At 42.2% G+C, this 25,264-nt stretch overlaps 1 protein-coding gene across 1 annotated transcript in view; it reads left to right on the top strand.

Annotated features, from left to right (window-relative positions):
* The window catches only part of LOC134355055 (vitellogenin-like), a 147,182-nt gene that overhangs the window by 110,447 nt on the left and 11,471 nt on the right, over positions 1-25,264 (top strand). The window contains exons 29-33 of the mRNA XM_063064754.1: positions 11,922-12,099; positions 12,186-12,280; positions 16,696-16,790; positions 18,749-18,908; positions 24,362-24,523. Of these exons, the coding sequence (XP_062920824.1) occupies positions 11,922-12,099; positions 12,186-12,280; positions 16,696-16,790; positions 18,749-18,908; positions 24,362-24,523 (690 nt within the window). The remainder of the gene's footprint in view (positions 1-11,921; positions 12,100-12,185; positions 12,281-16,695; positions 16,791-18,748; positions 18,909-24,361; positions 24,524-25,264) is intronic.

Raw genomic sequence — 25,264 nt, 5'->3', positions numbered from 1 at the left:
GCCAACCTTTTAACCTACTCCGCAATCAATCTAACCCTCTCTGACGGTGGTGTCTGAAAAGAGGATGCTGTCCAAGTTGCATGCCATCTTGGACAATGTCTCCCATCCACTACATAATGTACTGGTTGGGCACAGGAGTACATTCAGCCAGAGACTCATTCCACCGAGATGCAACACAGAGCGTCATAGGAAGTCATTCCTGCCTGTGGCCATCAAACTTTACAACTCCTCCCTTGGAGGGTCAGACACCCTGAGCCAATAGGCTGGTCCTGGACTTATTTCCTGGCATAATTTACATATTACTATTTAATTATTTATGGTGCAACTGTAACGAAAACCAGTTTCCCCCGGGATCAATATAGTATGACTATGACTATGACTATTCCCTCCACATAGCCCTCCATTTTTCTTTCATCCATGTGCCTTTCTAATAATTTCTTAAATGTTCCTAATGTATCTGCCTCTACCACCACACTTGGCATTGAGTTCCACACACCCACCACTCTCTGTGCATCCCCATTTACCTCTTCCAATCACCATAAATTTATGCCTCTTCATATTAACTGGGGAAAAAGTCTCTGGCTGTCCACTATGCCTTTTATCATCTTGTACATCTCCATCAAGTCACCTCTCATCCTCCTTCACTCCAAAGAGAAAAGCCCTAGCTCACTCAGCCTATCCTCATAAGACATGCTTTTGGTCCAGATAGCATCCTGGTAAATCTCCTCTGCACCCTCTCTAAAACTTCCACATCCTTCCTATAATGAGATGACAAGAACTAATCACAATATTCCAAGTATGATCTAACCAGGGTTTTATAGAACTGCAACATTGCTTCCTGGCTCTTCTTGAATTCAATCCTCCAACAAATGAAGGCCGACACATCATACACCTTTTCCGTTCAGTGAAGAGCTTTTGTCTGCCACCCAGACAGATCAGAGGCCTCCATGGGTCAGAGTAGACCACAGATGTTGTACTCTAGCTGTTCAGATATGCAAGCCAGGGCAGTGAGCTAAGGAGAGCAAGCTCCCCCTCTCCACACGTCTGATGAACTCAGAGGAACGGCAAAGACTGATACAGTTTGGCCCCAATATTGTCGCAGGAGTCGCCAGTCAGCGCTGTTCTCAATGTAGGGACTCCAGCTCTGGATTTTTCCCTTGGGGTTTACTCCCAAAGGTTTCCCCATGAGTGAGCATAGCCACAAGGTAACAGAAGTTTGAGATCAGAGTTTTCCTTCTCCTACTTGAGCTGCCAACCACAGATGAGGAGCCCCAGCTGCCTGTAGCAACTGGTTTTAAGTTGGCAGCAACCTCCTCCTGTCAGTAGAAAGAGTTCCACCGGGCTGAACCACACATGAAGGCCAGGAGCTGGGCTTGGTTGTCAGAGGCTATTTGAGGCCCATGCCATTGGGAGCATGTAATAGGTAATGGGAGCTTGTCTCTATTACCATCCTGGCTATAACAACCAGTCAGATTACGTCATACAAAAGTACAAACAGAATGCAGTATACAGTGTTACAGTGACAGAAAAAGTGCAAGGGCCTTGACGAGGTACATTGGGAGATCAGGAGTCTGGCTTTTTGCAATGAGAGGTCTATTTGAGAGATTTCTAACGGCAGGATAGTAGCTGTCCTTGAGCCCGGTGGTACGTGTTTTCAAGGATTTGTTTCTTCGGCCTGATGGAAAGAGGGACGCAGGAGAATGACATCCTTGATGATGTTGCCTGCTTTTCTGTGGCAGTGGAAAGTTTAGGCAAAGTCAGTGGAGGGAAGCCGGTTTGAATGATGGACTGGGCTGTGTTCAGAACCCTGTGATTTCTTGTGGTCTTGGGCAGTGCAGTTACCATACCAAGCTGTGATGCATCCAGAAAGGTTGGTTTCGTGGTACATCTACGAAAATTGGTGAGAAACCAGAGAAGCAAGAAAGAAACACCTTCGGGGCAGAGAATAGTCATGGAGAAAGTTAACAGCTCTTTATTTATTTTTGTGATTGGGCATTTTGGACAAGGCCAGCATATATTGCCTTCCCTAACTCCTCCCAAGAAGGTTATGGTGAACCATGTTAAAGTTCCTCAGCCCTTCTGGTGATGGTACATCACAGGTGCTATTGGATCAGGAGTCCCAAGATTAAGACTCAGAAATGAGGAAAGTCCAGCAATACATTTCTGTAAGGATTACTAACAAACTTATGAAAGGCTAAATAAACTAGATACCGTTAGAGCTCTAGAAAATTACAAGGTTGCTAGGAAGGAGCTTAAGAATGGAATTAGGAGAGCCAGAAGGGGCCATGAGAAGGCCTTGGTGAGCAGGATTAAGGAAAACCCTAAGGCATTCAAGTATGTGAAGAACAAGAGGATGAGCCGTGTGAGAATAGGACCAATCAGGTGCGATGGGGGAATCGTGTGCATGGATTTGGAGGAGGTAGCAGAGGTACTTAATGAATACTTTGTTTCAGTATTCACCAGGGTAAAAGACCTTGGCAATCGTGGGGATGACTTACAGCGGACTGAAATGCTTGAACATATAGACATTAAGAAAGAGGATGTGCTGGAACTTTTGGAAAGTATTAAGTTAGATAAGTCACTGGGACTGGATGAGATACACCCCAGGCTACTGTGGGAAACAAGGGAGGAGATTGCTGAGCCTCTTGCGAAGATCTTTGCATCATCAATAGGGATGGGAGAAGTACCGGAGGATTGGAGAGTTGCAAATGTTGTTCTCTTGTTCAAGGAAAGGAGTAGAGATAACCCAGGAAATTATAGACCAGTGAGTCTGACTTCAGTGGTGGGCAAGTTGTTGGCGAAGATCCTGAGAGGCAGGATTTATGAGCATTTGGAGAGACATAATCTGATTAGGGATAGTCAACATGGCTTTCTCAAGGGCAGGTCATGCCTTACGAGTCTGATTGAATTCTTTGAGGATGTAACAAAACACATTGATGAAGGTAGAGCAGTGGATGTAGTGTATATGGATTTCGGTAAGGCATTTGATAAGGTTCCCCATGCACGGCTCCTTCAGAAAGTAAGGATGCATGGGAAACAAGACCTTGCTTTGTGGATTCAGAATTGGCTTGCCCACAGAAGGCAAAGTGTGGCTGTTGATAGTTTGTATTCTGCATAGAGGTCAGTGACCAGTGGTGTTCCACAGGGATCTGTTCTGGGACCCCTCCTCTTTGTGATTTTTATAAATGACCTGGATGAAGAAGTAAAAAGGTGGGTTAGTAAGTTTGCTGATGACACAAAGGTTGGGGGTGTTGTGGATAGTCTGGAGGGTTGTCAGAGGTTACAGTGGGACATTGATACGGCCAGATGCAGAACTGGGCTGAGAAGTGGCAGATGGATTTCAACCCAGATCAGTGTAAAGTGGTTCATTTTAGAAGGTCCAATTTGAATACAGAATATAATATAAATGGTAAGACTCTTGGCAGTTTGGAGGATCAAAGAGATCTTGGGGTCTGTGTCGATGGGACACTCAAACTGCTGCGCAGGTTGACACTGTTGTTAAGAAGGCGTATGGTGTGTTGGCATTCATCAACTGTGGGATTGAGTTCAAGAGCCATGAGGTAATGCTACAGCTATATAAGGCCTTGGTCAGACCCCTGAAGTACTGTGTTCAGTTCTGGTCAACTCACTCCCGGAAGGTTGTGGATACTACACAGAGAGTGCAGAGGAGATTTACAATAATGTTGCCTGGATTGAAGGGTGTACCTTATGAGAATAGGTTGAGTGTACTTGACCTTTTCTCCTAGGAGCGACGGAGGATGAGAGGTGACCTGATAGAGGTGTTTAAGATGATGAGAGGCATTGATCGTGTGGATAGTCAGAGGCTTTTTCCCAGAGTTGAAATGGCTAACACGAGGGGGTATAGTTTTAAGGTGCTTGGAAATAGTCACGGAGGGGATGTCAGGGGTAAGTTTTTCATGCAGAGAGTGGGGGGGTAGGTGGATGCACTGCCAGCAATGGTGGTAGAAGTGGATACAATAGGGTCTTTTAAGAGACTCTTGGATAGGTACATGGAGCTTAGAAAAATAGAGGGCTATGCGATAGGGTAATTCTCGGCAGTCTCTAGAGTAGGTTACCTGGTCGGCACAACATTGTGGGCTGAAGGGCCTGTAATGTGCTGTAAATTTCTATGTACTATGTCCTATGAACTCAAGTGGAGGAATCACAGAGACTTTGGCAAATCAAACAAAGCAAAATATTTGGTATGGATATTAGCCAGCAAAACTAACAAGAGCTCAGGAAAACTACACAGAATCTTGAAGAACTGAAATCACTCATGAATCACAGAAGCATTTGGGTCTGAATTTCACCAGACAAAGATCCACAATGACTGAGCAAAAAAAGTGTTGGCAAGTCCCCCTGAAATACACCCTCGAGCACATAGGAATTCAGGACCAATCAGACAGCCCCAGTGTCCAGACGAAGCAATAATCCCCAAAGACAATACAGGACATTGAAAATACCATGTTAATTAAATTACCCCAAATTGAATAAAAGTGATAAATAGATAGAGAGTTGAACAATCCTCATGATCATAAATAAGACATCAGCAAAACAAAGTGAAAAACCAGAGCCAGTCTAAAGACAAACAATTAGACATAAAAGGAATACAATCCAAGAAATACTGCATACCCACAAGATGACACCAAGAAAATGCAGTTCATATACTAACTAAAAGCAAATCTCTTCTTTTTCTTTTAAAAATGACCCCTGGTTGTGACAATTTCAAAGTCAAAGTAAATTTATTATTTAAGTATGTATACGGTATGTCACCATATAATGCATTCGGATTTATTTCTTTGCGGGCATTTACAGGAAAAAAGGAAATACAATATTATTTATGAAAAGCTATACATAAAGATGAATGAGCAACCAATGTACAAAAGAAGACAAAATGAGCAAATAAAACAAATAAACAATAGTCATAGTCATACTTTATTGATCCCGGGGGAAATTGGTTTTCATTACAGTTGCACCATAAATAATTAAATAGTAATATGTAAATTATGCCAGGAAATGTCCAGGACCAGCCTATTGGCTCAGGGTGTCTGACCCTCCAAGGGAGGAGTTGTAAAGTTTGATGGCCACAGGCAGGAATGACTTCCTATGACGCTCTGTGTTGCATCTCGGTGGAATGAGTCTCTGGCGGAATGTACTCCTGTGCCCAACCAGTACATTATGTAGTGGATGGGAGACATTGTCCAAGATGGCATGCAACTTAGACAGCAGCCTCTTTTCAGACATCACCGTGAGAGAGTCCAGTTCCATCCCCACAACATCACTGGCCTTATGAATGAGTTTGTTGATTCTGTTGGTGTCTGCCACCCTCAGCCTGCTGCCCCAGCACACAACAGCAAACATGATAGCACTGGCCACCACAGACTCGTAGAACATCCTCAGCATCGTCCGGCAGATGTTGAAGGACCTCAGTCTCTTCAGGAAATAGAGACGGTTCTGACCCTTCTTGTTGGCAGTATTGAGAACATGAGTCGTAGAGTCCTTGAAAGTGAGTCCAGAGACTGTGGAATCTGTTCAGATTTGAGGAGAGTGAAGTTATCCACACTGGTTCAGGAACCTGATGGTTGTGGTGTAATAACTACAGTATAGTATTTTTGAACCCCGCAGTGTGGGACTTAAGGCTTCTCTCCCTCCTGCCCAATGGTAGCAGTGAGAAGAGAGCATAGCCTGGATGGAGTTGTTGCTTTTTCTGGCAGTGCTCCTCATAAATGTGCTTAATGGTGTTGCTCCCATTTAATGGGCTATTTGGAGGAGATCCTGCAGTGGGGATATTTCCAAGTGCCTGACGGATTTGACCTTCTTGGTGGTTGAGGTTACAAGTCAGAGAAGTACTGTTAGAATAGCCTAGGTGAGTAGCTGCAGCGTATTCTGTAGACAATGCATGCTGCCCGATGGTGTGCCAACAAGTTAATGTTAAAGATGTTGAACAGGGTGTCAATCAAGCCAATACTTCTGCTGATACGCATTTTTTAATAATCTATTCAATATATATAATTGATTTACTTGTTTATTTATTATGTTTTATTTATTATTAATTTTCTCTCTCTCTCTCTCTCTCTCTCTCTCTCTCTCTCTCTGCTAGATTATGTATTGCATTGAACTGCTGCTGCTAGGTTAACAAATTTCGTGTCACATGCCAGTGATAATAAACCTGATTCTGAAGTGTATTTAGCTTCATGAGAATTCCTTAAGTTGTACACATCCAAGCAGTTATGAACTAAAGGGCATTGTCATGTCGCCAAAAACTTTGACAAGCTTCTGTAGATGGATGGTGGAGAACGTCCTAACTCTCTGCATCATGGCCTGGTAAAGAAACTTCAGAAACAGAAAAGAACACAGCTCAGCCCATCACTGGCAAAGCCATCACCACTACTGAGCACATTAACATGGAGTGCTGCCATAAAAAAGCAGCACTCATCATTAAGGACCCCCACCATCCAGGCCATGTCTCTTCTCACTACTACCATCAGGCAGCTGGTACAGAAGCCTTAGGTCCCACACCATCAGTTTCAGGAACAGTTATCACCCTATAACCATCAGGATCCTGAACTGACATGGATAGCTTCACTGACTACAACTCTGAACTGATTCTACAACCAACAGATTCATTTTCAAGGACTTTTACAATTCATAAGACCATAGGACTGTAAAATATAGGAGCAGAAATAGGCCATTTGGCCCATCAAGTCTGCCCCACCATTTCATCTGGCTGATCCAATTTTCCTTTCAGCCCCAATCTCCTGGCTTCTCCCCACATCCCCTCATGCCTTGACCAGTCAAGATTCTGCCAACTCTGCCTTAAATATACAGAGACTTGGCCTCCATAGCTCTCTGTGGCAATGAATTCCATAGCTGCACCACTCTCTAGTTAAAGAAATTCCTCCTCATCACTGTTCTGAAAGGACACCCCTCTATTCTGAGGGTGTGTTGTCTGCTCTTGGACTCTCCCACCATAGGAAACATCCTTTCCACATCCATTCTATCAATACTTTTCACCATTTGATAGGATTCAATGATGTCACCCCTCATTCTTCTGAATTCCAGAGTTTACAGGCCTAGAGCCATCAAACACTCTTCATATGACAAACCGTTCAAACTTGGAATTATTTTCGTGCCTCTCCTTTGAACCCTCTCCAGTTTCACCACATCCTTTCTAAGATAAGAGGCATAAAACTGTTCACAATACTCCAAGTGAGACCTCACCAGTGCTTTATAAAGTCTCAACATTACATCCTTGATTTTATTTTCTTGTCCTCTTGAAATGAATGCTAATGTTGCATTTGCCTTCCTTACCACGGACTCAACCTGCAAATTAACCTTTAGGGAATCCTACACAAGCACACCCAAGTCCCTTTCTGCCTCAGTTTTTTGTATTTTCCTTTCATTTAGAAAATAGTCAACCTTTTCATTTCTTCTACCAAAGTGCATAACTATACAGTTCCCGACATTGTATTCCAACTGCCACCTCTTTGCCAATTCTCTTTATTTGTCTCAGTCCTTCTGCAGCCTCTCTGCCCCTCAACTTATCTTCATATCATCTGAAAACTTTGCAACAAAGCCATCAATTCCAACACCTAAATCACTGACATGTAATATAAAATGGATCGGTCTGTAGAACACCACTAATCACCAACAGCCAGTCAGAAAAGGCTCCCTTTATTCCCACTCTTTGCCACCTGCAATCAGCCACTGCTTTATCCATGCTAGAATCTTGCCTGTAATGCCATGAGCTCTTAGCTTGCTTTTTTTTAATGTTATTTTTGTTTGGATAAGGTATTCACAAGTAATACACAAACTTTTTTTTTTACATATATAACCTTTTCCACTTTTTTATTTGAGTAAATCTATATTAATTTGTACATTCACAAGTGCACATTGAGATAATATAGAAAATAATTAGGCACTCAAATAGATGTTTATGTGCAATTGTAATTCCACTCTATTAAACTAAATAATGATAATAGTTGTTATAAAAAATATTAATAATAGTGGTTGAATACTAATTTCCAAATATCACTTGTGATCCATTTCTTTCTGGTCCAAAATTTCCCCAGATATTTTCTTTACTTGTGTTAATTCCACATTTCCAAAAAAAAGAACAGTAAACATTCGAGCCAAGGGTGCTTACATTAACACTATTACAGTACTATGTTAGTAAGACAAACTGTATAAACCATTAGGAGAGTCATCTAGAGTCTGCTCGCTCTGGAGTTATAAATTCAATCCATTTATTCCAAATTTGATAAAAAAAATTTTCCTTTTGAATTCTCAGAGAGTAGGTCACCTTTTCCATTTTAAAAAATTTCCAAAAAATGATTTCATGCCAATCTTCTAATGTAGGTGATGTTGGATTTAACCACTTTCTGGTGATTGATTTCTTTCTTGCCGCTAAAAGGGCCAGCAGCAGCTTTATATCTTCCTTCTTTTCCAAAGACAATACATGCCCCAAGTAGAGAGTCTCAAAGTTCAGAGGCATCTGAGTCTTAAATACCTTAACTAATGTTCTGTGAATACCTTCCCAATATAAACCTAATTTAGGGCAATCCCAAAACATATGGAAATGATTTGCCTCCTTGGAGCCACACCTTCTCTAACACGCCACGTTTGTGTCTTTATATTTTTCCTGGTATGGGGTTTGAAGTATCTTATAATATTTTTCCAACAATGTTCTCTTCAAATCAAAGAGTTATTCGAAGACCACTGGAAGCTGCATATTTTCCCCCAAGCCTCCTCTGAAAGTACCAACCCCACTTCTTTCTCCCACTTCTCTTTAACATACAATGTGTTTTCATTTTTGGCATGAGAGAGGGCATTATATAATGGAGAAATTGATTTACTTGGTATTGAACTGTAAGCCGAATTCAGAATCTTGAAAAATTCTGATTCTACTGTTGATAAGTCTGTATATCTACAACTCTGGTTAACATGATGTCGTACTTGAAGGTACCTAAAAAAGTCATTGTGTTCTAGGCCATGTTTGTCCTGCAGGGAGTGAAAACTTTGTAATACACTTTTATGTGTGAATGAGAGGTAGGTTGTAAGACCTTTCTTTATCCACAGTTCAAATCTTTTATCTCCTCTGCTGGGAAGAAATTTGGTACCATGAGCACACGATCTGAAAAGTTTTAACATGTTATTGATTCCACATGAATTAGCCACCTTCTGCCATACTTTTAATGTGAGATTTATCCAGCTGTTTTTATTCTTTTCCAATCGGTCCATCAATCCTTTGTCCGCTATTGAGGCCTGTAGAGAAAAACTGTCAATCAATCCAAATTCTACTTCCTTCCATCTAGCCTTATAGTCTCTATTGCACCAATATAACAGAGGGATTATCTGTGAAGCATAAAAACAACTTCTCAAACAAGGAAGTGTCATACCTCCTCCTTCTTTTCCTAACTGTAAGGTGTTAAATCGGATTCTAGATTTCTTTCCTCGCCAGATAAAGCGGGAAATCCATTTGTCTCATTCCCTGAATTGATTATCGTCCACCTCCACAGGTTAAGTCTGGAAAAGGTAAAGTAACCGAGGGAAAATATTCATTTTTATGGTATCTTTCCTTGAATTTAAACTTAAAAAGGGGATAAGATTCCACCTATGTATATCTGCTTTTATCTCTGAGATTAATAGCCCATAATTTACCAGTGACAACGGTGAAAGATCTTTTGGCAGGGTTATTCTTAAATATTTTAATGATTTAGCCTCCCACTTTTTATCATATGTATCCTGTAGTTTTTTGGATGCTGTATAATTTAAGGACAAAACATGCATTTTCTTTACATTAAGTCTATAACCTGATATTTTCCCAACCTCATCCAACAGTGTAAACAATCCTATAAATGATTTTTCTGGCTCACTCAAATAGACTAAAACATCATCTGTGAACAGCGCCGCCTTCTGTTCAATCCCTGCCACCTTGATACCTTTTACAATTTTGCTTTGTCTTATTAGTTGGGCAAGAGGTTCAATATATAGTGCAAAAAGGAGAGGAGAAATTGGACGTCCCTGTCTAGTTCCTCTCTCTAAAATAAAAGAGTCAGAGAGGTCCCCATTTATCTTAATTCAAGCTGTAGGGCTGTCAAATAAAGTCTGGATTACTTTAATAAACTTTCCTTGAAAGCCGAATCTTCCCAACACTCTATGTAGGAACACCCAACTAACTGAATCAAAGGCTTTCTCAGCGTCTAGTCCCACAACCATTGTTTCTGTTCCGTTCGTAATAACCTGTTCTAGTATGTGTAAAGTTCTCCTTATGTTGAAGCTCGTAGTTTGTTAAGCAGCCTCATGTGTGGCACCTTGTCAAAGACCTGAAAATCAAAATACACATCAACCAATTTTCCCTTATCTATCCTGTTTGTTATATTTTCAAAGAACTCCAACAGATTAATCAGACAAGAGGAAAACATGCTGACTATATCCCATTTTATTATGACCCTCCAAATACCCCGAAACCACATCCTTAACAATCAATTTCAACATCTTCCCAACTACCCTCTTCCTTCTATTCAGACACCTGGAACTCCCACAATAATGCTAGTGTTTTCCATAGTGAAGATTAATGCAAAATACTTATTCAATTCATCTGCCATTTCATTGTCCCCCATTACTACTTCTCCAGCATCATTTTCCAGTGGCCCAATACCCATTCTTGTCTCCCTTTTACTCTTCATGTATCTGAAGAAACTTTTGGTATCCTCTTTAATATTATTGGCTCGCTCACTTTTGTATTACATCTTTACCTTCTTAATGAAATGTTGCTTTCTGTTGGTATTTGAAAGCTTCCCAATCCTCTAACTTCCAACTAATTTTTGTTCTATTATATGATCTTCTTTGGCTTTTATGTTGGCTTTGACTTCTCTTGTTAGCCATGAATGTTTCATCTTCCCTTTAGAATACTCCTTCCTCTTTGGGATGTATACTGTATTTCCTGTGCCTTCGAATTGCCTCCAGAAATTCCAGCCATTATTGCTCTGCCATTATCCTTGCCAGTGTTCTTTTCCAATCAATTCTGCCCAACTCCTCTCTCATGCCTCTGTAATTCCCTTTACTTCACTGTAATACTGATACATCTGACTTTAGCTTCTCCTTCTCATGGGATGACATGGTAGTGTAGTGGTTAGCACAACGCTTTACAGTACACGTGATCCTGGTTCAATTCCCGCTGCTGCCTGTAAGGAGTTTGTACATTCTCCGTGTAACTGCATGGGTTTCCTCTCAGCTTCCAGTTTCTTCCCAGAGTCCAAAGACATACTGTTTGATAGGTTAATTGGTCATTATAAATTGTCCTGTGATTAGGCTAGGATTAAATGGGGGAAAAATAGCCCACTCCGTGATGTATGTCAATAAATAAGTAGACTCATACTCTCAGTATTTTTTTTGCACATTTTGTCTTCTTTGGCACCTTTATTATTTGTCAGTCTTTGATTATGTACGGCTTTTCAAGATTCTATTGTATTTCTTTCTTCAGGACGTCTAAAACGTTGACCAATTTCTATAGGTATGTGGTGGAGAGTATATTGGCTGGTTGTCCTTAAATGGAAAATCCTACAAAATGCAGTGGCTCCAGCCCAGTCTATCACGGGTAAAGCCCTCTGCACTATCGAGCACCGCTACAAGAAACACTGTCACAGGAAAGCAGCATCTATCGTTAGGCACCCCCACCACCCAGGGTATGCTCTCTTCTCGCTGCTGCCTTCCAGAAGGAGGTACAGGAGGCATAGGACTCACACCACCAGGTTCAGGAACTTTTATTACCCCTCAACCTGAACCTGATGGTATGAGTCCTGTGGTTAGGATTAAATCGGGGGTTGTCGGGGGATTGCAGGATGGCGTGACTCAAAGGGCCGGAAGGGCCTATTCCACTCTGTATCTCAAATGAATAAATAAAGTTATTTCTTTTTCAGCTGAGTGCACGGTTGTCCAAGACATGTTCACGCCATTTAGTGAGAACAGTTTTAAATATAAAATGCCTGAAGGATGTTCCCACATACTCGTCCAGGACTGTACCTCAGACATGAAGTTCGTAGCACTGATAACTCGTTATGCAGAATTTCTGACCTTACAGTTAAATTTGCATTTCAGGTAAGCAACACCCATGTAGTTGGCGGATGAGAAGCTTTCAACTGATTCATATTTTAGATAATGAATTGTCTTTCCTTTTGATAAAGCATAATAAAGATAGAGTCCACGATGACAGGAGATCTCCTGCTGACAATTGATGGAAACAAAGTACCAATCGAGAGCCTGCCAGTCACAAGCTTAAGTGAGTAATGTCATTGCTTCAATGTAGAAAAATGCATAGATAAGATATAGGAGCGGAATTGGGCCAACTGGCCCATTGTTTACTCAACATTTCATCATGGCTGATTCAATTCCCTCTCAGCCCCAATCTCCTGCCTTCTCCCTGTATCCTTTCATGCCCTGACTAATCAAGAATGTATCAACCTCGCCTCAAATATACATAAAGACTTGCCCTTACAGCCACCTATGGCAATGAACTCCACAGATTCGCCACTCTCTGGCTGAAGAAATTTCTCCTCATCTCCATTCAGAAAGGACATCCCTCTATTCTGAGTCTGTGTCCTCCAGCTTTAGGCTCTCCCACCATAGGAAACATCCCCTCCACACCCACTCTATCGAGACCTTTCAACAGTCAACAGGTTCAATTGAAATCTCTCCCCTCACCCACCCATTCTTCAGAATCTTCTGAATTCCAGTGAGCAGAGGCCCAGAGCCATCCAATGCTCCTCATATGATAAGCCTTTCAATCCCATAATCATTTTTGTGAACTTCCTTTGAATGCTTTCTTAGGTAAGGGGTCCAAAACTGCTCACAATCCTCCAAGTGAGGCCTCACCAGTGCTCAACATTATACCCTTGGCTGTATATTCCCATATATGAGACTTTTACTTCAATGCAAGCACAGGAAGTGATGAAAAGAAGAGACATAAGGTGGATCCGAGATATGAAAGGACTCAGATGCAAGCAGAAGATGGAAAAAGAGTAAGAGAGTCATACAGCACAGAAACAACTGGTTCATGCCGACTAGAGATGCCCATCTGAGCATCTGTAATATTGAGTACAGGAGATAGGATGTAATGATTTGGATAATTATCTGGTATATTGGATCAGCAATTTTTAAAATTTCATTTGGAGATACAGTGCAGATCAGGCCCTTCAGGCTCATCGAGCCCCACTGCCTAGCAACCCATCTATTTACTGCTTGCATAATCCTGGGACAATTTGCAATGACAAATACACCTACCAACCGGTACATCTTTGAGCTGTGGAAGGAAATTGGAGCATCTATAGGAAAGCCACGTGGTCACAGGGAGAATGCACAAACTCCCAGATTTGCAGTTGACACCAACATTAAAGCTATAGTGGACAGTGAGGGAAGCTATCAAAGCATGCAGCTTGCAGCAGGATCTGGACCAGGTGGTAAATGGCAGAAGAGGGAGTATATTGGATTGAATATTGGCCTCAGGGAAGAAGCTGGAGAGTGATAGTAGATGGTTGCTTCTGTCACTGGAGACCTGTGACTAGTGATGTGCCACAGGGATCGGTGCTGGTTCCATGGTTGTTTGTCATCTCTATCAATGATCTGGATGATAATGTGGTTAACTTGGTCAGCAAGTTTGCAGATGACACCAAGACTAGAGTGTAGTGGACAGCGAGGAAGACTATCAAGGCTTGTAGCGGGATCTGGATCAGCTGGAAAAATGGCAGATGGAATTTAATGCAGACAAGTGTGAGGTCTTGCACTTTGGGAGGACCAGTCAGGGTAGCTCTTACATGGTGAGAAGTTGGACACTGAAAGTCGTGGTAGAGCAGAGGGATCTGGGAATACAGGTCCATAATTCCTTGAAAATGACATCACTGGTGGAAGCAGTCATAAAGAAAGGCTTGGGCACATTCACCCTCATAAATCAAAGTATTCAGTACAGGAGATAGGATTTCATGTTGAAGTTTCATAAGACATTGGAAAGGCCAATCTGGTCTGGTAGTATTCTGTGCAGTTCTAGTCACCTACATACAGAAAAATATATCAACATGATTGAAAGAGTACAGAGAAAACTTACAAGGATGTTGCCGAGACTTGGGGACCTGATTTATAGGGAAAGATGAAAAAGGTTAGGACTTTATTCCCTGGAGTGTAGGAGAAAGAGGGGAGGTTTTATGGAGAGAAACAGAAGTATGAGGAGAATAGATAAGGCGAATGCTTGCGGGCATTTTCCTCTCAGGCTAGATGAGACCAGAAATAGAGGTTGTGGGTTTATGGTGAAAGGTGAAATATTTAAGGGGAATTTGGGAAGAAACTCCTCTCAGAGGATGATGCGAGTGTGGAAGCTGTCAGCAGAAGAGGTAAATATAGTTTCAGCTGTAACATTTAAGGGGAGCTTGGATCAGTATATGGATAGCGTATGGTCTGGATGCAGGCAGAATGGACTAGGCAGGAGATCAGATCAGCATAGACTACTTGAGCTGAAGAGCCTGGTTATGAATGAAGCGTCAACTTTTTATTCCTCCCCATAGACACTGCCTGACCTGCTGAGTTCCTCTAGCATTTTGTGTGTGTTACTCTGTGCATTCAAGATTATTTATTGCAGTTCTTCAGTACACGAGAATGAAGGAGATAGTAATGATTGTTAATCAGATCTGATGCAGTATTAAAAACATAATTAGCATAAAAACAATAAATATAAATATAAAAGCAACCTTTTAAAATGTGGTGTAAAAATAACTGTTGAATGCAGTCGTATATACACAAGTTTAACTTGTATACATAGACTGTATATACAGTACATAAAGTGATGCTAGATGCAAGAGTGTCTGAACATAAGGTGACTGACAGGGAACGATAAGTGACCAAGTATCTCTTGGCAAGAGGAAGTCCTCTAGGTAACAACAGGGCATGATTCAAGTGGTGTGGACAATACCTATGGTACATATGAGACAAATATACTCAGTGACCACTTTATTAGATACCTCCTAGGATGGTCACAGAGTCATGATCTTCTGCTGCCGTAGCCCAACCACTTCAAGGTTCGACACGCTGTATGTTTGGAAATCCTCTTCTGCACGCCACTGTTACAGTGTGTGTGTTTATCTGAGTTACTGTTGCCTTCCCGTCTGCTTGAACCAGCCTCACCATTCTCCTCTGACCCCTCTCACTGAAAAGGCATTTTTGCCCACAGGACTGCCACTCACTGGATGTTCTTGTTTCTCGCACCATTCTCTGTAAACTCTAGAGACTGTTGTGAGTAAAAATCCCAGGAGATTAGCAGCTTCTAAAATACTCAAACCATCCCATGTGGCACCAACAATAGTTCCATGATTAAAGTCATTTAGATCACATTTCTTCCCCTTTTGGTATTTCGTCTGAACAACAACTGAACCTCTTGACCATGTCTGCGTGCTTTTATGCATTGAGTTTTTGCCACGTGATTGGCTGATTAGATAATTGTATTAGTGAACAGGTGTACCTAATAAAGTGGCTACTGAGGGTATAATCCCTCTCAACCCCATCTTCTGCCCATAACCTTCACAGCCCTTACTAACCAATAACCTATCAACCTCCATGTTAAATATAACTAGTAAAGTGTCCACTAAGTGTACACCTGCCCCTCTTCCCATTGCTGTTTGACACCATGGTCCTGGTCACATTTACTACCATATGGGCACAATGCATTTGTTCCTTACACAACCATAAAGCACTGTCTTGTAAGTCACTTTCACAAGATATATTACTGTGCTCTGCCACCCGAGCCCAATCACAGGACAGTTTACAATGACTAATTAACCTACTTCATGGTACTTCCTTGGACTTTGGGAGGAAACCCACGCACACAGGGGGAAGACGTACAAACTTCTTACAGTGGAAACTGGAATTGAATTCCGAACTGTGACACCCCAAGCTGAAACAGCATTGTGCTAACCAACTTTTATTCAACGTGTTCACAGAAATTCTTTAATAATAATTACAATAACAATAATAATAACTTACAAACACGGGAAAGTCTGCAGATGCTGGAAATCAGAAGCAACACACATAAATGCTAGAGGATCTCAACAGGTCAGGCAGTATCTATGGAAAAGAGTAAACAGCTGACGTTTCAGGCTGAGACCCTTCTTCAGGACTTAATTCTACAGAATTTTTCATATAAACAATGTAGTTCAAAGTACTTCACAATGGAAAAAAGTGCAAACATAAAAATAAAAGACAAAATAATGTTAATTTAAAACAAGGTTAAATAACAAATCTTTGAACCAAAATTTCCATTCTGAAAAGTGTTTGTTGTGAATTTCTATAACTTGTTATGTATGTATCAACAACAATAATTTGGCTCAAATCATATTCGCTCTCACAGTAGTAGTGTAGCCATTAGCCCTAGTGACTCGGTTTCAATTCTACTGCTGTCTAAAAGGGGTTTATACGTTCTCCCTATGGCTGCATGAGTTTCCTCCGGGTGCTCGGGTTTCCTCACACATTCCAAAGACATACCGGTTAGTGGGTTACTTAATCACATGGGTGTAATTGGGAGGTGTGGGCCTGATGGGAGATCCCATTACAGTGCTGTATCTATCTCTAAATAGCAAAAACAAACTCAATGCGTCTACTCTCTGGGCACAACCCAGTACATCTCGCTAATGTTGATGGCAACCTTGTTACTTGCAGGGTCCTTGTCCATTGAGCGGAGTGACAATGGTCTGAAGATAAAAGGCCCTGAACTCGGCCTTGAAGGTCTCTTCTTCGATGGCAAAATGATTAAGGTGCTAAGTATTTCATGGGGTAACCTTGATTACAGATAAACACAGATCAACCTGTTTCTGTATGGGAAAAGGTAGCATGCTGGTTATGCCAATGTTGTGCTGGTTATGTGGCTGAAAAAGCATTGTGATGACCAGAGTTCAAATCCCAATGTGGCAAGTGGGGGATTTTTTATTTAATTGAAAGCGTAAAACACTAAAGCAAAGTGCAGGCCTTTTGGCCAACGATGTTGTCCTGACCTTTCAGCTACTGAAGGTTTATTTTTGTTTTATGCACATTCTCTGTAAAATCTAGAGACTATGGTGCGTGAAAATCTCAGGAGATCAACAGTATCTGAGATACTCAAACCACCCCATCTGGCACCAACAATCATTCCACAAAGTCACTTAGATCACATTTCTTCCTCATTCTGATGTCTGTTCTTGACCATGCAAGTATGCTTTTATGCAATGAGTTGCTGCTACATGATTGGCTGATTGTATATTTGCATTAACAAGCAGGTGTACAGGCAGCCATATAGTGTACACTGAGTGTAATTCAATATATATTTATGTAAAAATTATTTTCTGTATAGTCTGTACCTATATTCCCATGATGATGCCCATGATTCTGTGTGTAGTCTGTACCTATTTGCCTATGATGAAGGCATTGATTTTCTGTGTAGTCTATACCAACCTGCCCGTGATTCAGTATGTGGTCTGTACCTGTCTGCTTGTGATTCAGTGTGTAGACTGTACCTGTCTCCCTGTGATTCAGTGTGTGGTCTCTACCTTCTATAGGCATCCATTAGTCTAGTGAGACCATGGATTTGCGCCTTGGAAGGTTTCCAGGGCGCAGGCCTGGGCAAGGTTGTATGGAAGACCGGCAGTTACCCATGCTGCAAGTCTCCCCTCTCCACGCCACCGATGTTGTCCAAGGGAAGGGCATTAGGACCCATACAGCTTGGCACCAGTGTCGTTGCAGAGCAATGTGTGGTTAAGTGCCTTGCTCAAGGACACACACGCTGCCTCAGCCAAGGCTCGAACTAGTGACCTTCAGATCACTAGATGAACGCCTTAACCACTTGGCCACGTGCCAACAGGCAGATAGGTCTCTATCTATCTGCCTGTGATTCAGTGTGTGGTCTGTACCCGTCTGCCCGTGATTCAGTGTGTGGTCTGTACCTACTTGCCCATGATGTTGCCCTTGACTCTGAATGTAGCCTGTACGTTTGGGCCCATGATGCTGCTGTGGTTCGACCTGTACATCATTGTACTTGCACACATGACAATAAACTCAACATGACTTGAAGGACAATGGTCAGCAGGAAAAAGTTGGGCTGAAGGGCCTGTTTCTGTCCTACAACTCAAAGACTGAGAACACCATGACTGGGCAAGGAGATTTCATTGACCTCCTACCGTCAAGCTGAAGGTACCACTGTATAAGAACAGAACTGTCAGGCTGGGTAATAGCTTCTTCCCCTAGGGTGTTAGATTTCTTAACACTCTGCAGCTACCCAGCACACAAGTACACCCTGTCTGTATGCCCTAACACCACACCCCCACCCCCACACCCTTCAACTCTCATCCTGCACCGGTCACTTTTTATCTTTTATTGCTGCTGTTTCACATATTTATATATCTGCTTTTTTATTATAATAGTGCCAGTAACATTATCCTGTCTTACACAAACATGCACCTCGCACTTTATGCCAACCTGTCGATCTTCATTCCATGCCACTCAGAGACTTGTGCTAATATTATTTAGTGACTGTATGTGCTGAATCGTAACTACCTGTGATGTGTGTGACTGTATGTATTATGTGCTTTGCACTTTGGCCTCAAAAGAACAATGTTTTGTTTAGCCGTATACATGTCTATTGTTAAATGACAGTAAAAAGGAACTTGAACCATAATGAAGGAGGTGGAATGATTTGACTAAGCTTCCCTGATTCTGATTTCTCTTTACCTGCCTTAACCAGGTGACCGCAATGCCATCGATAATTGGGACCACTTGCGGATTATGCGGGCAAGGCAGCACCCAAGGGAGTAACGAATATCAGCAACCAAACCGACGTAAAACCAAGGAGATTCTCAAGTTCACACACTCTTGGCTCATACCCAGAGAACAGTGCAATGACAGTAAGAAGTTCACTTATGTTATCTGGTTCTGATGAAGCACTGTGGACTTGAATCATTAACACGACTTCACTCCAATGATACAGTCTGATAAGCTAAATATCTCCCGCATTTAAAATATCTATTAAGCAGGAACAGCTAAGGAGAAACCTGGCATTCATTTTTGGGGATTATGAGATCAGAGATTCAAAGTATATTTATTATCAAAGTATGCATGCAGTATACAACTCTGAGATTTGTCTTCCCGCAGACAGCCACAAAACAAAGAAACGCCAGAGATCCCATTCAAGGAAAACATAGAGTGATAGAGAAGTACAGCACAGAAACAGGCCCTTTGGCCCATCTAGTCCATGCCAAAACCATTTAAACTACCTACTCCCATAGACCTGCACCAGGACCATAGCCATCCAAGTACCTAACCAAACTTCCCTTAAATATTGAAATCGAGCTCACATGTGCTGGCAACTCATTTCACACTTTCACAACTCTCTGAGAATTCCCCCCTCATGTTTCCCTTAAACTTCTCACTCTTCACCCTTAAGCCATGATCTCTAGGTGTAGTCCCACACAACCTCAGTGGAAAAAGCCTGCTTGCATTTACCCTAATTGTACCCTTCATAATTTTGTATACCTCTATCAAATCTCCGCTCAATCTTCTACATTCTAAAAAATACAGTCCTAACCTATTCAATATTTCCTTATAACTCAGGTCCTCCAGACCCAGCAACATCCTTATAAACTTTCTCTGCACTCTTTCAAACTTGTTTACATATTTTGTGTAGGTAGGTGACTAAAACTGCACACAGTACTTTAAATTAGGCCTCACCGACATCTTAAACAACTTCAACATAGTATCTCATTTCTGTACTCAATACATTGATCTATGAGGGCCTATGTGCCAAAAGCTTTCTTTACAATCTATCACCCTATGATACCACTTTCAACAAATTATGTACCTGTATTTGCAGATCACTTCGTTCTACCACACTTCTCAGTGTCCTACTGTTCACTGTGTAAGACCTATCCTGGTTGGTCCTACTGAAGTTTAAAACCTCACACTTGTCTGCATTAAATTCCATTGGCCATTTTTCAGCCCATTTTTTCAGCTGATGCAGATCCCTCTACAAGCCACGCTAGTCTTCCTCACTGTCCACTACACCCTCAATCTTGGTGTCATCCACAAACTTGCTAATCCAGTTAACCACATTATCATCCAGATTATTGTTATAGTTTTCAAACAAAGAACCCAGCACCCATTCCTGCTGTACACCATTAGTCACAAGCCTCCAGTCAGAGGCAAACCCTCTACCATCACTCTCTGGCTTTTCCCATAAAATCAATCTCTAATCCAATCTACTACCTCGTCCTGAATGCTGAGTGACTGAATCATCTTGGCCAACCTCCCATGAGGGACCTTGTTGTACAAGGCCTTGGTGAGACCACACCTAGAGTATTGTGTGCAGTTTTGGTCCCCTAATCTGAGGAAAGATATTCTTGCCATAGAGGGAGTACAAAGAAGGTTCACCAGATTGATTCCTGGGATGGTAGGACTTTCATATGATGAAAGACTGGATCAGCCAGCTTATACTCTCTGGAATTTAGAAGATTGAGGGGGGATCTTATTGAAACGTATAAAATCCTAAAGGGATTGGACAGGCTAGATGCAGGAAGATTGTTCCCAATGTTGGGGAAGTTCAGAACGAGAGGTCACAGTTTGAGGATAAAAGGGAAGCCTTTTAGGACCGAGATGAGGAAAAACTTCTTCACACAGAGAGTGGTGAATCTGTGGAATTCTCTGCCACAGGAAACAGTTGAGGCCAGTTCATTGGCTATATTTAAGAGGGAGTTCGATAAGGCCCTTGTGGCTAAAGGGATCAGGGGGTATGGAGAGAAGGCAGGTACAGGGTTCTGAGTTGGATGATCAGCCATGATCGTACTGAATAGCGGTGCAGGCTCGAAGGACCGAATGGCCTACTCCTGCACCTATTTTCTATATTTGTCAAATGCCTTACTAAAGTCCATGTAGACAACATCCACTGCTTTGCCTTCATCCACTTTCTTGGTAACTTCCTCAAAGGGTTTCAGCCCGGAACATTGACTGTACATTTTCCATTGATGCTGACTAGCCTGCTGATTTCCTTCAGCATCTGTGTATGGTGTTTGGATTTCCAGCATCTGCAGATTTTCACTTGTTTGTGATCAGCTATACTCCAATCCTCTGGAACCTCTGCTGTCACTAAGGATAGCTTAATTATCTCTGCTAGGGCCCCGGCAATTTCTGCTCTTGTATCCTGTAGGGTCCAAGGGAACACCTTGTCAGGCCCTGGGGATTTATCCACCCTGATCTGCCTCAGGGTAGCAAACACCTCCTCCTCTGTAATCTGTACGGGGTCCATGAAGTTGATGTCACTTTGCCTCACTTCTATAGACTCCGTATCCATCTCCTGCATAAATACAGATGCATAGAATGCATTTAAAATCTCTCCCATCAGCTTTGGCTCTGCAAATTGATTACCATTCTGGTCGTTCAGAGAAGCAACTTTGTCCTTAGGAATCCTTTTGCTCTTAACGTAGCTGTAGAATTCCTTAGGATTCTCCTTCATCTCGTTTGCTAGAGTAACTCCATGCCGTCTTTTAGCCTTCCTGGTTTCTTTCTTAAGTGTTCTCTTGCATTTCTTATACTTCATAAGTACCTCATTTTTTCCTCCCTGCCTATTCTTGCTATTCACCTCATTTCTCTCTTAACCAGGGCCTCAATATCTCTTGAAAATCCAGGTTCCCTGAACCTGTTATTTTTATCTCTTGTTTTGACAAGCATGTACAAGCTTTATACTCTCGAAATTTCATTTTGGAAGGCCTCCCACTTACCAAGTATACCTTTGCCAGAAAACAGCCTGTCCCAATCCACACTTGCCAGGTACTTTCTGATACCATCAAACATCCAAAGCCCTAAACAAGGACAAATCATACAAATGGCAAAAAAAAATGACTGAATAATACACAGAATATTAAACATCAAATTCAAACAGTCCTTGAAACAGTCTAGAAATGTTCAGTTTCATTCAGTACAGTTCATTTTAAGTGTTGTGTCGTTTGTTGACTGTAGTCTGCCCCAATCACAATCTCAGAATATAGCAATTAAAATAAGAAGTAAGCAGAAACCAGGAACACTTATAACATGAACTGCAGAGTCCCCTAAAAGTTAGTCAAATCCACAAACTGCGCCAATCAAACCTTCCCCAATACTCAAGACTTCTACACCGTCCCTTGGCAGCACCAAACGAGAGGGAGAGAAAGATCGATTAAACGCGGGCAGACGGCGCTAAACACCTGCTCACCTTCCACTTTCATCCCAGTTGACGTCGAACATGCCCAATGCTTCAATCGGCGAGTTGATGAAAAATTGCCGCTGATCTTGGGTTGGGCTCTGCCATTAGGCCACGCCCTCCATTCCCAACCTCGCTCTCCACCACGCGGAATTCTCTCAGATACAGCAAAAGCGCCAGATCACTCCACCAGCCTAAAAACACATTGTAAGGTAAAATGCAGGCTCCAATCGCACACAGGTTAGTAGTAGAGGAATATCTAAAAGAAGAAGAGGAAGTCATTTCGTGAGCTCTCTGCAAGACGACACCATTAGTCGTGTTGGTCGCTGGTGCCATCTTGGATCACGGTTTTTTTACCTCAGGGAGGGGAAGTCTAAAACTACAGGTCATAAGATTAGCTTTATTTATCACATGTACATCAAACCATCAAAACATACAGTAAACCGCATCATTTGCATCAATGGCCAACACAGTTCGAGGATGAGCTGGGGACAGCACATAAGTATCGCCAAATTCCAGCACTAATATGGTGCAGAATTAAATCATTTAGCTGTAGAGTCTGCTCTGCCATTAACTCATGACTAATTTCCTTCTCCATCCCCTTCTCCTGCCTTCTCCCCATACCATTGACACCCTTACAAATCAGGAACCTATGAGACTCTGCATTAAATATACCCAATGACTTGGCCTCCACAGCCATTTGTGGCAATGAATTCCACAGATTCGCCATCCTCTGGCTAACAAAATTCCTCCTCATTTTTCCCAGGGTCGAAATATCTAATACCAGAGGGCATGCATTTAAAGTGAGAAAGGGCAATATCAAAGAGGATGTGAGGGGTATACAGAGAGTGGTGGATGCCTGGAATGCACTGCCTGGGGGTGGGGTTAGTAGAGACAGAAATATTAAGGACTTTTAAGAGATGTTTAGCTAGGCACATGAATATGAGGAAAATGTAAGGACCTGGACATTGTTTAGGCAGAAGGGATTAGTTTAGTTGGCCATTTGATTACTAATTTATTTGGTTATTCACAACATTGTGGGCCGGAGGGCCTGTTCCTGAGCTGTACTGTTCTATGTTCTATATTCTTCTCTGTTCTAAAGGGGCACCCTTTCATTTGGAGGCTGGTCCTCTGGTTCTAGACTCTCCAACTACCGGAAACATGTTCTCCACGCCCAATCTATATTGGCCATTCTCCTACGCTCCAAAGAATGCTCTCTCCACAAGACAGCCCCTCAAGACCTGGTAACATCCTCATGAATCCCCCCTATGTTCTTCCCAGCTAAAGGGAATGATGGGCTGAATGGCCTATTTCCATGGCATCCATTAGTCTTGCGAGACCATGGATCTGCGCCTGGAAAGTCTTCATTCTCCAGGGCGCAGGCCTGGGCAAGGTTGTATGGAAGACCAGCAGTTGCCCATACTGCAAGTCTCCCCTCTCCACGACACCAATGTTGTCCAAGGGAAGGGCATTAGAACCCATACAGCTTGGCACCAGTGTCGTCGCAGAGCAATGTGTGATTACGTGCCTTGCTCAAGGCTGGAGCTCGAACTCAAGATCTTCAGGTCACTAGTCCAATGCCTTAACCACTTGGCCACATGCCCACACTTCCATGGTGTATGACACTATGAATCACATTCCTCTCTGATGGCTTCCATCACTGGTCCCGCCGTTAATATCTCATTTCATTATGCTTCATCTGAGTCTGGGAACACCAAGGGGAGGTAACAACATGGCTTCCTGCTCAAACACCTATCCACACCCTGACTTCACAGCCGTCAGAAAGAACTGGCCTTCAATGTGTTCATATTTAATTCTTGTTCCCTCTTCCTCCCTAAGCCATCATCCCGACTGGGCATAGGCTGCCGACAGCAACTTGCCAGAGTCCTCAGTCCTGGGCCAAAGTTTGCTCAGCCCTGTAGCTTCTGCTTTCACCGCATGACGCCAACATCTTCAGGCGAAGATCCTCCTTCTCCCAGGAATGAGATCTTTGGAGAACCTGTTGCTGTTTCTGTTGCACTGGGTTTTTACAGTTGCTAGCCCCATGTCTGACCCTCCTTCTTTTGCAGCCGGGCTTGGGACTGTCCATGGTAGAGTCATTATCTAACTCTTGCTTTACCATTTTTGCAGCCTGTAAACTAATAAAACAACGTGTGAAACTCGATAAGCCAGTCAAAATACTTGGGAAAGAGACACAATGCTACTCAACGGAACAAATAGTGGATTGTGATCATGGATGTTCACGAGTTAAGACTGTCCCAATCAACTATAGTTTCCATTGCATACCAATAGGTAAGTAGGTTTCCAAGATTTGAGTTATTGTGTTGATTTATTCCATCTCGTTACTACTGCCAATGGTTCAGTGTGAATCATGCCTGAAGAGAAGGTAGGTGCCACTTATTCACCCAACACCTATACATTGGTGCTTAGTTTTATATACCACCAATAACATCCCATTTACCATGGCCTTGTTCAAAACTTGGACTAGATTCACCAAAGCCTTTGAATGGAAAATCCTACAAAAGGTAGTGGATTCAGATCAGTACATCATGGGTAAAGCCCTCCCAACCACTGAGCATATCTACATGAAATACTGTCATACGAAAGCAGCATCCATCATCAGAGATCCTCTTCACCTGGGCCATTCTCTTTTCACACAGCTGCCATCAGGTAGAACGTACCACCAGGTTCAAGATCAGTTACTATCCCACAACCATCAGGCTCTTGAACAAAGGGTGATAATTACACTCACTTGCCCATCCATTGAGATGTTCCCACAACCAATGATCTCACCTTAAGGAATCTTTATCTTGTTATTTCATGTTCTCATTATTTATTGCTATTTATTCATATTAGCAATTGCACAGTTTGTTGTTTTCTGCACTCCAGTTGATCTTTCATTGATCCTGTTATAGTCACTATTCTATAGATTTGCTGAGTATGCCCACAGGAAAATGTATCTCAAAGTTATAAATGATTTAAAGGTTCAAAGGTTCATTTTATTGTTAAACTATCCATGTACAATACAACTCT

This window comes from Mobula hypostoma, chromosome 12, assembly GCF_963921235.1.
Source record: "Mobula hypostoma chromosome 12, sMobHyp1.1, whole genome shotgun sequence".
NCBI classification, from domain to species: Eukaryota; Metazoa; Chordata; class Chondrichthyes; order Myliobatiformes; family Myliobatidae; genus Mobula; species Mobula hypostoma.
Note: the sequence above shows the minus strand (reverse complement) of the source record. Positions and strands in the feature narration are given on the sequence as shown.